We start from the raw sequence: 15,024 nt of genomic DNA, 5'->3' as shown, positions 1-15,024 counted from the left end.
TCCAACAAAAATTACATCATGCCCTTTATATGGAATTACTTGGGTAATCTTACCTAGGTCATTTGTATTTATATGGAATTACTTGGGTAATCTTACCTAGGTCATTTGTTATATGGGTTGTTGCTCTCGAGTCCACATAAAAATTAGGATCCTTATCTTCTTCATTTAGAGCCATAGCAGCCAAAGCTTGAGGAATCTCTTCTGATTGATACAAATAGTCGAATCTATTCCAGCAATCCAAAGCTGAATGGTTAGCTATATATCTATGAAGAAAAAGAAAACCTATTTTGATTCTGTAGTGGTCACCTTGAGTTGGCTAAGGTTTTCTTATGAGGCCAAAAAAGACTGAATTGAATCTTATCTTATATTATTTTGTACGATTCAGTGATTTTTGAGATAAAAGAAAATGACAATTTTGTTCTTTTAAAGAAAGTGTAGATAGTGGCGGACACTAACTACATGGCACTGATTTCTTAATGACTATTTTTGTTTTATTTTTTTTTCAAGTCATAGAAAGCCTCCTCAGTCGCCACTAAAGACAATTTGTTTGTGTCCTATATAGAATCCATGCAAGTGGGCGGGTCCCTCTTTTTATTCAAATATAATCACTATTGTAACTTGTAGATTATTATATATACAACTTCAGAAAATCTGGTGCACTTGTTCGAAATATGAGCCATTGATTAAAAGTAAAATAAATATTATATTTTAAAAAAATAAGGCCAAAACTAGGAAAAAAAAAGAGGGGGGAGATGATTCAAGTATAAAAGATGAAATCTATATATATATATTTCACAGATGACTTACTTATTTTCAATTTGTTTTAGGAAAATTCTACAGTACCACTTCGGTACCTACCCAAAAAACAATTTTGACCATTGGATGAAGATGTTCAATCCGGACCATCCAATTGGTTTATATATTTTTTAAAAATTTAAAAATATATAAAAAATAAAAGCAGGTTGCTGGTCACCTGATTTCCCACTTCTATCTTGCTTAATCTTGTCCAAAGACAAAAATTTGTCTGATGGGTATTACACTTGATGCCTATTTTCGGAAAGGTGAGCTATTAGTTTGATGGGCATTACAACTTTTCCCGAGTTTTAGAGAGTTAAGCTTCAGAAATTTGAGGGTGTGGAGATGGAATTTTCGAGTGAAATGAATATTTACAGAGAGAGTGAGCTGAGTGGGGATTTTGAAGGAGAAATCAGAGAGAGGAGAAATCAGCAAGAAAATAATCAGGGGGCTTTGGTGGATCCGCAACCAATCTCCCCTACAGGCAACTCTACCTACTATCCCAGAACAGGTACTTCACTCATCTTATGTCATATGGTAGTGATTGAAATGTCGAAAATTTCGGCGATATTTCTAAGAAAGACAATATTTTTACTGATTTTTTGGAAAATTTCCCGATCTTTCCTACCAGTCCAGACCACGCACAAACATGATATTTTGACCGATTAAAAAATATCAGTAAAATTTTGGTATTTTTACCGAATTTTTTTTGGGAAATTTCCCTATATTTCCTACCAGTCCAGGCCACACACAAGGATGCAAAATCTGACCAGTTTTTTTTAAAAAAACAAAAGATACTATTTGGTAATATGGTCATGATTTGCAGACAAAGGTTGTGTATTTCAACCTGGCTAAAAAATCGTGGATTTAGGGTTCATGAAATTTAAATCGAATGGCACAAAAGCAAAAAGACCCCTAAAACAGATCCAACAAATCGAATGGGGGATGGATTTTGTTAAGAATCAAACGGGTATTGAAAAAAAAAGGATAACATGATTAGATTAGTACCTGCGAGGATTGAGAGTGGCAGAGTAAACTGGAGCTGGAGCCTTTTTAGGGATTCTCGGTCTAGAGGGAGAAAAGGGCTTCTTGATGCCCCAGCCCCGAGTGTGAGAGGTAGTAGGGCCTTTTAGGAATTTCTCTTTGTATATAAATAATTATCCATTAGTAATTATTTTGATTAAATCTTTACCATTAGTAATTATCCATTTATATTTTGATTAAATATTTACCATTGAACTTTCGAATTTTATTACCGATATTTTATGAATTTAAATTAATTTGATAAGATAAATTATTAATAATTTTAATTATTTCAATACATTAATGTTAATAGAAAAAATTGTTATCACATATTTTTAATAAAATTTTAGAAATTAAATATCAAATAAAATATTTTATATAAATTAATTTTATTTTTCATTTAAAATATAATAAAATTCTAGACTTTTGAGTGTTAGAAATAATAATGCAACATGGATTTGAACCTAAATCTCAAATAAAATATTTTATATAAATTGAACTTTCGAATTTTATTACCGATATTTTATGAATTAATATTAATTTGATAAGATAAATTATTATAATTTTAATTATTTAAATACATTAATGTTAATAGAAAAAATTGTTATCACATATTTTTAATAAAATTTTAGAAATTAAATCTCAAATAAAATATTTTATATAAATTAATTTTATTTTTCATTTAAAATGTAATAAAATTCTAGACTTTTGAACCTTTTAGTGTTAGAAATAATAATGCAACATGGATTTGAACCTAAATCTCAAATAAAATATTTTATATAAATTAATTTTATTTTTCATTTAAAATGTAATAAAATTCTAGACTTCTGAACCTTTTAGTGTTAGAAATAATAATGCAACATGGATTCGAACCTAAATCTCAAATAAAGTACCTTGATATGATATAAAATACCATTTATTAGTGTTATATTGTTTATTTGAAATTATGAATGTTGACTTGTGTATAAAATAATAATAAAAATTTGAGGGACAATAAAAAACCATTTTTTTTTTTTTATAATTGTGTGTTTCTAATTAAAATTTCATTTGTTCAAATATTTAATTAAAGTATGAGTATATGTTACTCATTAAAATTAAATTAAATTCTTTTGGTCAGGTGCAAAATGGTACGATTGAGGAGAACTAGGAAAGTACTAAGGGGTAGTGGACCTTGGCCGTGTTTGGATACAATCTTGAACTACAAGAGGGACCCTAGCCATTCTACAAATGAACATGTGGATCATGTGGCTAATATGTTCAAACGTTTCGAAAAGGAATATATCTTAGAGTCAAACCGTAAAATGCATATTCTACAAATGTCATTAACAGAACCTGAGAAAAAATTTCTTGAAAATATATGGGAATCCATTCAAGAAGGGCCTCATGGTTTCACAAATAGTTCTTTTGATGACCTAGTAGCTATTTTCAAGGAACACTGGGAAACATGCTTCGTGAAGAATGCTATCAGACGAACAACAATGCTTTCTATTTCTCCTAACTTGCAAAATGCAAGATTTTCAAATTCTAGTAGGCATAAAAATCTTAGAGGGTTATGGTTATTGAAAACAACTTCTAGAGTTATAGAAGACACTGTGTATAATCCTAACATTGTTTCTTTTAGTTTCAAGGGAGAAGATTAGTTTTCCTTCTATTTATTACATTTTCTTTTATGTTTTGTACATAACATGTAAATAATTTGATATGCCAGACATGACATGTATATTTATCTTGTTGATGTGGCCTCTCTCACAAAAAAATTCTTTAGCTCGCATAACGTTGTTAAGTTGTATGCAAGATGATCTCATGATTGAGTATGAGGTATATCAAACTTCTCATGAAATGTGGGAAGCGTTAAAAGAAAAGTATGGTGTACTTTCAGCTACGAAGCTTAGAGGACTTGTAATGTAATTTGGAAATTACAAAATACGACTAAACCATACAATGAAACAAGATCTTAAGGAGATGAAAAGAATGATAAAAGAGCTTAAAACATTTGGACATATGCTCACTAATGACTTTTTTTTAAACTTAATTCTTGTTGTCAAATTCAAAACTTAATTCTTATCGGTATGCTCACTATGTTGCAGGCTACACAGTTGCTTAATATAAGAGGAGTTTATCTTATTTTGAGCAGTCTTACTACATCTTGACTTAGAAAGCCAAATATGTAAGATTTTATATTTGTAACTTAATTATTTGAATATAGTACATAGTTTTAATTAGTTGTAAATTACATTCATAATGTTGTGTTTTAAATAGGAGCAAACAATCATTTGAGGAGAATGATCCCCCTTCAAACCCAAAACTTCCTATGGGTTCATGGCTTTATTATTTGTAAGAATATATATACATATATAGTTAATTCATTTTGGATATTTATTCACATGTTGAAAATATAATCATTTTTATGTGATGTTTTTTGCAGTCAAGAACAAGTACTCGCAAGAAAAGAAGATAACAAGGAATTGATAATAAATCATGATGTAAGAAAAGACATGAATATTTGCATAATATGTTTTTTAGTCAACTTTTATACTCTATATGATACCTAACTAATTTAATATTACAGTTGCGAAAAGAGATTGGGAAAAAGTGGCAATCCCTTTCAAATGGAGAAAAAAAAGAGTTCTTAGAGAAGTCTAAAAAATGGCCTCATGAATATATAAAACAAAATGGTCAAAACTCAAAAAATGCATCAAAGGTAAGAAATTCGAAATTTATGTTTTTAAATTATGATAATATTTTCTTTCAATTTAAAATATATATGCTTATGTATATTTATGACTTCTAGTCGTATCTTCACACGCGTTGTTCGCCTGATCGGGTGTATAAACTACTTCAACACTTGCAACCTATTCAAAAGGCCGTCATACAAGAAATAGGGTTTGGAGGTATTTTAGGATTGCAATGTACTAAACTTGATCATAGTTTATGTCATTGGTTGGTAGAGAATTTTGACACTCTTTCATGCACATTAAGTGTGCATAACACTTCCATTAAATTATCCCCAATGGATGTTGAGTTAATTTTGGGCTTGAAGGCTAAGGGAGTGGAGGTAGATATAGAGAGATGCACAAGTAAACGGAATGATTTATACAACATGTATTGTGATGGGAAGAGAAAATTGCCATTGTTGATGTTAGAAAACCAAATACGGCAAGAAAAGGAATGTGGGGATGAATTTAAAATTCGTTTTGTATTATTTGTTTTGGGTGCCTTGTTATGTCCAACGATGAAAGTTAGTGTCAAGCCTTCCTTCCTCCATCTCCTTCAAGACACTGCATCAATAAAGAAGATAAATTGGGCTCAAATAGTATTCTTCTTCCTTGTACGAGGCATAAACGACTTTAAATCCAAGAAACAAAGCAGTGGGATTTTAGGATGTTTATTTTTTCTAATGGTAATACATTTTTAACAAAGTTGATATATTATGATATTTTTAACAATAATAGAGTTTGTGATATATTCAACTCTATAATTATTTTGGAATTTATTTCTTGCAGATTTTCTACATAGACCACATTTCCACAAAGAAGGGTATGAACTTACGTTTTAATGCATATAGCCCTCGTATAAATGAATGGGGAGATGATGAGGTCTCTAGGATGAAACGTAAAATCAAAACACTTGGAGGTTATGATGATCCAAAGGTAAGATACATTTACTAACTGAAAAGCTTATTTGTTTATGTGATGTTGCAATTATAATAAAGTTTATGGATAAATTATAGGTCACGATATGGATTATAAAAATTGGGCAAAGTGTGGATATGGAGCAAAATAATGGTGCGGAAAATGAAAATGATGAAAAAATGAAGGTGGTTGAGAAAGATGAGAGAACAAGTGATCATAAAGATAATGATATGAGAAATGTAGAAGATGGTGATAAACAAGATGCAAAAGTTCATGAACAACAAGAAGAAGGGCATAAGGTACTTTTTTATACTATATTTATATACATTAGTTTATTCATCTCAAACTTTATTTTTCATGATATTGGAAATTTTTATTTGTTACTAGGTTGAAGAAAAAAGTTTGATGGGTATGGAGGAAGCTTTTGAGAAGTTGAAAAAATTTGTGCTACAAACAAATGTTTCTGATATGGATGAAAGTTGTAAAGAATCAACTTTTAGAGAATTTGAAGAAAAATATATGGAATTGAAACGTTTGTTTTTTCCTATGAGCAATGTTGTCGTAGAAGAGAGATTGAGTGAGAATGACTCATGTGGTCACATGGAGTTACATGTTTCTCCCATTGTCAACAATCAATGTCAAGATGAAAAGGTATTTGCATATTATGAAGACCTAGTTTTTTACAAAGTTCTATATATATATATATATATATATACTAATGTTCAAATACATGATAGGTTAATGTTGATGTTCCATATGTTGAAAAACAAGAAGAACAACTAAGTTCATTGGTGGTGCTCCCATGTCAATTGAAGAAAACATGATCAACAATGGAACGCAAGCCTAGTAAATTCAAGGTGTCACCCTACATTCATCAATCCAATAAGATGTCAAAGCCTAAGAGATTCCCAAGCATAGTTGTTGGATCACAAAAGATATTAGAGGTAATATGTTACTTCATTGATGTAGTATTTTTTAAATACTTAATAATATAGTGAACGATAAGTAATGTTTGTTAGAGATGTTTTCAATATAGATAATCCCCATGTCCATTTTGCCAAACGTGGAGGATTCACATTCCTTGAGTACACTTGAGTCTCTAGTTGTTGCTTATGTGTTTGATGTTTCATTGGACAAAAGGTGTGTAAACCTATTATTTTGACTATACTTTATGTATGTCATGTTTTAAAAGTTATACTTATTAAATATCTTATATTTTGCAGTGAACTTCTTGTTAATTTTCAATATGAGCATGCAAATCGAGCAGACTTCTTGACTTTAGGGCCTAGACAAGAATTACTCGATGTGGTGAGTAATACAAGGATAAACCCAATTCTTATTAATTCTATTACATAATTAACATTGTTAACTTTTTTGTGTTTCATTTTTAGATCATAAATGTATTTGCATGCAAACTTAATAGTTTTGAGAACAAATTCAAAGGAATACGGTCTACAAGATGCTACTTACCCACCACATTTGCGGTATGTTCATCCATTATATTTCTTATTAAAGAAAAAAAATAAACCTAATAAATATTGTGATATATATATGTTTTTTTTTTTTTTTTTTTTTTTTTGCATAGCAAATAATCTTACATGGTGGTAGAAAATTGGCAACTGCTACCAAGATGTTCACACATATTATCAAACACATGGATGAAATGAATGATTGCAATAAGGTACATATTTGAAGTTGTATTCATATCATAGTTGTAAATAATTATCAATGCTAAAATGTGTGTTTTGTTTAGATATACATCCCGATGCACGATACATGTCCGGATCATTGGTATTTGTGTGTTATAAATCTTCATCAACATAATATTCATATATTGGATTCATTACCATCAATAGAAAGGGATGACATGCGAACTTCATCTGTGAGAACTGTGGTATGTCTTATATTTTAATGAATTTTGTTACTTTTTAATGTTAGTTGTTAAATAGCATGTTTTATTTTGCTAAAAGATATAACGATATGAATATTAGGTTGAAGAGTGTGCACATTTTTTTAATCTCAATGGGCATCTAAAGAATTTATCAAGTGTTCCCATTGAAAGACCTACATGGGTAGAGGTGCAAGCCAATGGGTAAGCAAGCATAATTGTTTCTTCAAATATAATGTGTTCAAGATAATATTTCTATGTACTAACTAGATAAATGTTTACTTATTTTATTTGTTAGGTGGGATTGTGGAGTCCATGTCATTAATCATATGCAAAGATCTGATTTCATGGACTCAAGTTCAACCCCTTCCCATTGGAACTCTACAACTATAAGACACAAATTGGCAATCGAATTACTTCTTGATGATGAAAATAGTGAGAAAGCTATAATATTAGATAAAGTTCAGAATCATGCAAAAATAAAGAGAAGAAGAGTATAGAATACAATTAAGAGTTGATTTTTTTTTGTACATAATTTTTTGCATTGTAGTACAACTCATTGGTTATGATATGTAGAACTTGCTCCCGAAATTCCGGATGTAAAGTGGTTCATGGTGACCTACATTGAAAATATTTACAGTTATACATAATATTTTGAAAGAAAATCCATATGATTAAATACTAAATGTTTAGGAACTTCTGTCAATATATAGATATATGATATGTGGTGTATATAAGTTATTCTATGACTCTTACTTGGTTTGTGAAGTAATTTGGTGGATGTAACCCGAGCTATGAATCATTTAAGCTTGTTTCTAGACCATTCTGAAATGTGCCAAGTGTTGTCTGTAATATGATTTAATTTTTCAATTACTCTAATAAGTAATATTTTTCACATCATAATAAAAATTACTTAAAAAATGTTAAACTTACATTTTGAGAAAATTCATTTGTCTCGTGTCTTGATCCACCTTCCATGTTGTGATTTAGTAATGAAGGCATGTCCCCTTGTATTAATATAAAGAATTTAATTTTTTATTTCAACAAATTTAACCAAATAAAAATAACTATAAAGTGAATAATTAATGAATTTAGTGAATGTGTGTTTGAACATACCATATCTTCAATTGAATCTTCAATGTTGATAAATGCATTGTGAGTGTTGACGAACTCTGGGCATTTTCGAACAATGTGTCCTACTTTCTTACATTTCCCACAATGTCTTGGTTTCTTAAATTTGTCTTTTAAGTTACCCGGATTACCTTTCGTCTTCACAATGATAGGATCTCGAACATGGTGTTTTGTAGCTTTCAAATCTTCTCGTTCACTTTCTTCCGCTGAATTTTTACAAAGTTCTTCCATTTGAAAAGTGAGTCTTTGTATTTCACATCTAGCCTCTTTAAAAGCTTTTTCCAATTGAGATGCAAAATAAGACATCCGTGAGCACATAGAGCTGAGTGCACCATATCGTATGATGTTAGTCGCATCACCTTGACTTTCATTGTCATGATGAACTTGGACCGTTTCCTTTGCTAACTTAGACTACCTTTTCATAATACAAGTCTCAGGTATTTCTTCAAGGTGTTCTATCTTCATTACAACAATCATGTGGGGACATGGAAAACCAACTGACTCAAACATCATACAAGTACATTTCATAGACCGATCACTATTACCATAACATACTTTCCAAATCTTGTCAGGGCTTCTAAACTTGGTCAATGTATGGACACGATAACCTCCATGATTTTCTGTACTGACAGGGAAAAACAATTCTGCATTCTTCATCTCATCCCTAAATTTTAGAAAAGATTGCCTTGTGAAAACAATCCCTGCATATTTCTCAAGTGCATAGAGTTTGGTTGTTAGAACAGCTGAAGAATGGTGTGTCTCAAACTTTGCCTTTGCCTCATTATGACGAATACGTGAGAGTGCTCTATCAAAATGCTTGACAAACTCAAACAGCTTCAAATGAGTTTTAAGGAAACGATTCAAGTATGCATTCATGCTCTCACACCTTTGTGTGTTTTTCATAGTAGCAAAGAAATGCCCCCTTAAATAAGCCTCTACCCATCTAGAACGCTTAGCATATATATCTGTCACCCACTTATGTCCATGAAGATTAAACATTTCCAACATGTCATTCCATGCACATTCAAATTCTTCAACGGTGCCTTCCATGAACATGCACTTAGAAAAATGATTAGTAAAATCTTTGACATGGACATTAGTGAATGCATTGCGTTGAATATGCCAAGCACATAATCGATGACAAGAGTCTGGAAATATCCTCTTAATGGCTTTACGCATTGCTTTATCCCCATCAGTAATAACAGAAAGAGGCTTCTTGTTATTCATTGCATCCAAAAAAAGTCTCCAAGACCCAAGTATAAGTGCTAACACTCTCATCTACCAATAATGCACATCCAAACACTATAGTTTGATGGTGATGGTTAATGCCAACTAGTATGACCAACGGTTTTTTATAAGCATTAGTCCGATAAGTTGTATCAAATGCTAACACATCTCCAAAACAACCGTAATCCAATTTACTAGTAGAATTTGCCCAAAACAGGTTTGCTAGATGGTTGTCTTCATTAACATTGTACTTGTAATAAAATGATGGATCCATTTCAGACTTTCCACACAAATAAGCCAAAGCACCCTCTGCATCACCATCTCTTAGATGAACTCTACGATCAGCATCAACATGGTTATATAGATCTTTTTTTGTGAAGCCAACATTGTTATATCCACCTGATTGTTGCACCATGTAATCCATAATTTGGCTAGTTCCCATGCCAACACCTCGCATTGCATTCAATTGAGCTTTATCTGCATTTTTAATGACCCTATGGGATCAAAGGAATTGGACATTTTTTTGTCCCACCAAAGGATGATTATGATCAGCCATAAACTCTTTCACAACCCACTTGTTCATTTGTTTGTTAAACACAATCCAAAATGTTGCCTCACAACCAACTCGAGTTACTGCCTTAGGTTCTCGTTTTCGATTTTCATTCTCTAAACACACTCTATGTCGATATCCTTCTTTCGAACAAACCCACTTACGAGATACTATATTTTGATTTTTATCTCGTTTCACATCATCCTTTCTAACACTGAATCCGGTAACTTTAGCAAATAAATTATAAAATTCTTCTGCCTCCTCTACTAAGCTAAACTCCATATTCCATACATCTTCAACAGTTAAATCATTAAAAATCTTGTCCGAAACTAGAATGGCCTCTTCATCGGACTCAGTTTTAACAATGCTATCATATTGGTAATCAAAGTCTTCATCGTTCAAATCAATGATAAATTCCTTTCCTTTTCCTTTGTCCATCGTATCTATGAAGAAACTGAAATATAAAAGATAGAGTAGTTAGAAAATTACATTATCTAGTTCGTACCCATTCTTAGAAAGTTCATACCCTCTCTTAGAAAGTTCGTACCTACTCTTAGAAAGTTCGTACCCACTCTTAGAAAGTTCGTACCCTCTCTTAGAAATTTCGTACCCGGTCTTAGAAAGTCTGTACCCTCTCTTAGAAAGTTCGTACCCACTCTTAGAAAGTTCGTACCCACTCTTAGAAAGTTCGTACCCTCTCTTAGAAAGTTCGTACCATCTCTTGGAAAGTTCGTACCCTCTATCTTAGAAAGTTCGTACCCTCTCTTAGAAAGTTCGTACCCTCTCTTAGAAAGTTCGTACCCTCTCTTAGAAAGTTCGTATCATCTCTTAGAAAGTCCGTACCCTATCTTAGAAAGTTTGTATCCACCCTTAGAAAGTTCGTACCCTCCCTTAGAAAGTTCGTACCCTCCCTTAGAAAGTTCATACCATCTCTTAGAAAGTTCGTACCCTGTCTTAGAAAGTTTGTACCATGTCTTAGAAAGTTTGTACCCACTCATAGAAAGTTCATACCCACTCATAGAAAGTTCGTACCCTCTCTTAGAAAGTTCGTATTTTTTTTTTTTTTTTATAGAAAGTTCGTACCCTCTCTTAGAAATTTCGTACTCTCTCTTAGAAATTTTGTACCATCTCTTAGAAAGTTCGTACCCTCTTTTAGAAAGTTCGTACCCACTCTTAGAAAGTTCGTACCCTCTCTTAGAAAGTTCGTACCCACCCTTAGAAAGTTCGTACCCTCCCTTAGAAAGTTCATACCCTCCCTTAGAAAGTTCGTACCCTCCCTTAGAAAGTTCGTACCCTCTCTTAGAAAGTTCGTACCATCTCTTAGAAAGTTGGTACACTCTCTTAGAAAGTTCGTACCCTCCCTTAGAAAGTTCGTACCCTCCCTTAGAAAGTTCGTACCCTCCCTTAGAAAGTTCGTACCCTCCCTTAGAAAGTTCGTACCATCTCTTAGAAAGTTCGTACCATCTCTTAGAAAGTTCGTACCATCTCTTAGAAAGTTCGTACCCTCTCTTAGAAAGTTCGTACCCTCTCTTAGAAAGGTCGTACCCGATCTTAGAAAGTTCGTACCCGATCTTAGAAAGTTCGTACCCGATCTTAGTAAGTTCGTACCCTCTCTTAGAAAGTTCGTACCATCTCTTATAAAGTTCGTAGCCTCTCTTACAAAGTTCGTACCCTCTCTTACAAAGTTCGTACCCTCTCTTACAAAATATTGATGACAATTTCATAACAAATTACTAAATGCTCTCAATTTGATTAAAAATAACTCAAAAAAAAATTAAAAAATCTAGATATTATAAATCATTACATATTTAAATGTCATTTAACATGACATTTCTACCTACAATAGTTATATGTAAATGGAAAAAAATAAATCAAATGTTACCTTTTAACACTTGTAATCACTTGACATCCTTCAAGACATATAAAGCTTCATCTTCAAATTTAATCTATGAACAAAAAAAAAAAATTATATAAAAATATTAATAACAATTTGATAACAAAATTTTATAATAAACTCATAAAAAATTCTAAAATCGTTATTTAACATCACATTTCTTCCTACAACAATTATATTTGGATAAAAAAAATATCAAATATTACCTTAGACACTTGTAATCACTTGAAATCCTTCATCTTCTTCATATAATACAAATTTTAAATTTTCTCTCTAAAAAAGTTTTGAACTTGATCTTGAAATGAGAGAGTATAAGAGCAGTAGGTAAGATTTTCGTTTTTTAGATAGAGTTAGGTAATGCATTAAATAACAAATTATATTTGATATTTAATAATAAATTATAAAAAATTGTAATATATAGATATATATGAAATGCATGTGATTATTTCTCACCAACAAGTCATCTTTACCGGTTTGATAAGTTTTTATAAATTTTTTAATGATATGTACTTTACACAAGTCATATTTTTATTGGGGTCAAATGTGGGTAGGTACCCCCAAAATGAAGAGTGGGTACCGTAGAACAACCCTTTGTTTTAAGTCATGTGGCTGGTCCACAATGTCTGCGGATAACTTAAATCAATATGGAAAACCAAGGCAGACTTTTCGCAGCCTTTTCGTCTTGTTCAAGTAATGGCAGAAGAACCTTTTGGGCTATATATATATACTGAACGCTGTGTGAGGAATCCTCAAACAGAAGGGCAACGAAAAAGCATACGATTTCTGCAATGTCTTCAACTGTTAGAGCCACCGTTGTTCAAGCTTCTAGTATCTTTTATGATACTCCTGCCACTCTAGGTAACGTACCATTTCTCTCAATTCTGCAACTTCTGTAAGAGAATCTGTGAGTTGATTGGTTGCTGAGAAACTGAAGGAAAGAAAAGGATGATTGAAGCTTGAACATATTTTCAGCTGCCAATCAAGGAATTACTGCTTGTACAATAATTACTTGGATGAGTTGGGTTGAGGTGGTTTCTCTTTTCTTAGTTACAAAACAGCTGAAAATATGAAAGTTCCGAGTTTTATCTAGGTCTCTTTTTCCATGAGTTTTCTCAGCAACCAAAAAGTCATTTGGGATATCTGGAGGTTAACTTTGATTCTCTCTATTCAACCAATTAATTTACTTTCTAAGTCGTGAATTATTAATTCTTGCAATGTGATTTTGGGAGCAGATAAGGCTGAGAGGTTTTTGAAAGAAGCAGCTGCACTGGGATCCCAACTGGTTGTGTTTCCTGAATCATTTATCGGTGGGTATCCCCGTGGATACAACTTCGCCCACCAGTCGCCAAGAGGGAAAGAAAGTTTCCGCAAGTACCATGCTTCTGCCATCAATGTGCCGGGTCAGTTACCTCTCTCCCTTAAATAGCTAAAGAACTGAACCACTTAATAAATTATCGAAACAAGACACGTTTGATGAATCAACCACTTAATATCTTTTCAGGACCTGAAGTTGATAGATTGGCATCAATGGCTGCGAAATACAAAGTCTACTTGGTGATAGGTGTTGTTGAGAGAGATGGATACACATTGTATTGCACTGTTCTCTTCTTTGATCCTGAAGGTAATTACCTTGGAAAACATAGGAAACTCATGCCAACATATTGGGAGCGGCTCGTCTGGGGTTTCGGAGATTGCTCGACAACTCCAGTTTATGACACTCCATATGGAAACTTGGTTCAGTCATTTGTTGGGAAAATAGAATGCCGCTTCTGAGGACAGCAATGTATGGCAAAGGTATATATTTTACCATTTCTTTCTCTTCACTAACTAGTATGGTTTGGCTTGAAATACTTCAGTACTCTTTTTTAAGTTATTAGGGTTTTAGCCTAAATAGGCTTGAAATACATTATGGCTCTGATATGGGATTGATTGATCACAAAACACCGATTCTATATAGGAATTGAGATATATTGTGCTCCTACTGCCGATTCCGGGGATACATGGGTAGCTACAATGAGACACATCGCTATGGAGGGTGGATGCTATGTTCTTTCACCCATCCAGTTCTGTCGGAGGAAAGATTACCCACCTCCACCTGAGTATCTTTACAGTCCTACAGAAGAAGATGTCACTCCAGATTCTATTGTTTGGGCTGGAGGTAGTGTCATCATTTCGCCCCATGGCGAAATTCTAGCAGGACCGAATTATGAAGGAGAAGGCCTCTTCACAGCTGATCTTGGTATGGCTCTAACTTCTCCAATTGTATATCCAAATATTTCAGTATGGAGATAAGGCAAATGAGTCAATTCTTTAGGTTTAAGAGGACTGCAAACTTAGTTTTATTGAAGACTTGATATTCTATGATATTTATCATGGACTGATGAAATATTTTTATGATCACTTGATATGCAGATGTTCGTGGAGAGATTCCTAAAGCAAAGTTCCAGTTTGATGTGGTAGGACATTATTCGAGAGCTGATGTGCTAAGCCTCACTGTGAACAATCGTCCACTGCTTCCTGTTACTTTCACATCCTCACCATCTAAAATCAAAGACGATGATGAGACGGATGAATGCAAAGATATATAAAAGATGGGCAATTTAGGAGACAGTTAGCTTAGCTAAGGTCCTCCTTCAATAATTTGTATGATTTTCCAATAAGTTCAACATTTGTTAATTTCCTTGTCTTTGTTTATGCTGTAAATGCAGTCATATGTGCATATGGAGACTCTACTTCATTATAAATAAATCCTTGTTTTGAGTGTAAAATCATCCTTTATTTATTTTTATTTTTGTTGTCTCAGAGTCTTAATAAAATTGTATTTTCCACCTATTGTTTGGTACAACAGTGCATCTGACTCATTGGCTGAGGCCTCCTCTGTGAT

General features: G+C 32.6%; 1 protein-coding gene and 1 pseudogene across 1 annotated transcript; one reads left to right on the top strand and one right to left on the bottom strand.

Annotated features, from left to right (window-relative positions):
- Positions 1-8,880: 8,880 nt before the first annotated feature.
- LOC104877504 (protein FAR1-RELATED SEQUENCE 5-like) lies at positions 8,881-10,684 on the bottom strand. The gene is made up of 3 exons (XM_010645876.1): positions 10,411-10,684; positions 9,812-10,173; positions 8,881-9,747 (listed from the first exon to the last, which is right to left on the bottom strand). The coding sequence occupies exons 1-3, from the start codon at positions 10,682-10,684 to the stop codon at positions 8,881-8,883; spliced, it is 1,503 nt and encodes a 500-aa protein (XP_010644178.1).
- Positions 10,685-12,903: 2,219 nt separating this feature from the next.
- On the top strand, positions 12,904-14,908 carry LOC100251702 (bifunctional nitrilase/nitrile hydratase NIT4B-like; annotated as a pseudogene).
- The last annotated feature ends 116 nt before the right edge of the window (positions 14,909-15,024 follow it).

The sequence above is a fragment of the Vitis vinifera genome, chromosome 2 (genome assembly GCF_030704535.1).
Source record: "Vitis vinifera cultivar Pinot Noir 40024 chromosome 2, ASM3070453v1".
Lineage (NCBI taxonomy): Eukaryota > Viridiplantae > Streptophyta > Magnoliopsida > Vitales > Vitaceae > Vitis > Vitis vinifera.
This window is presented reverse-complemented; position numbering and strand designations above follow the sequence as displayed.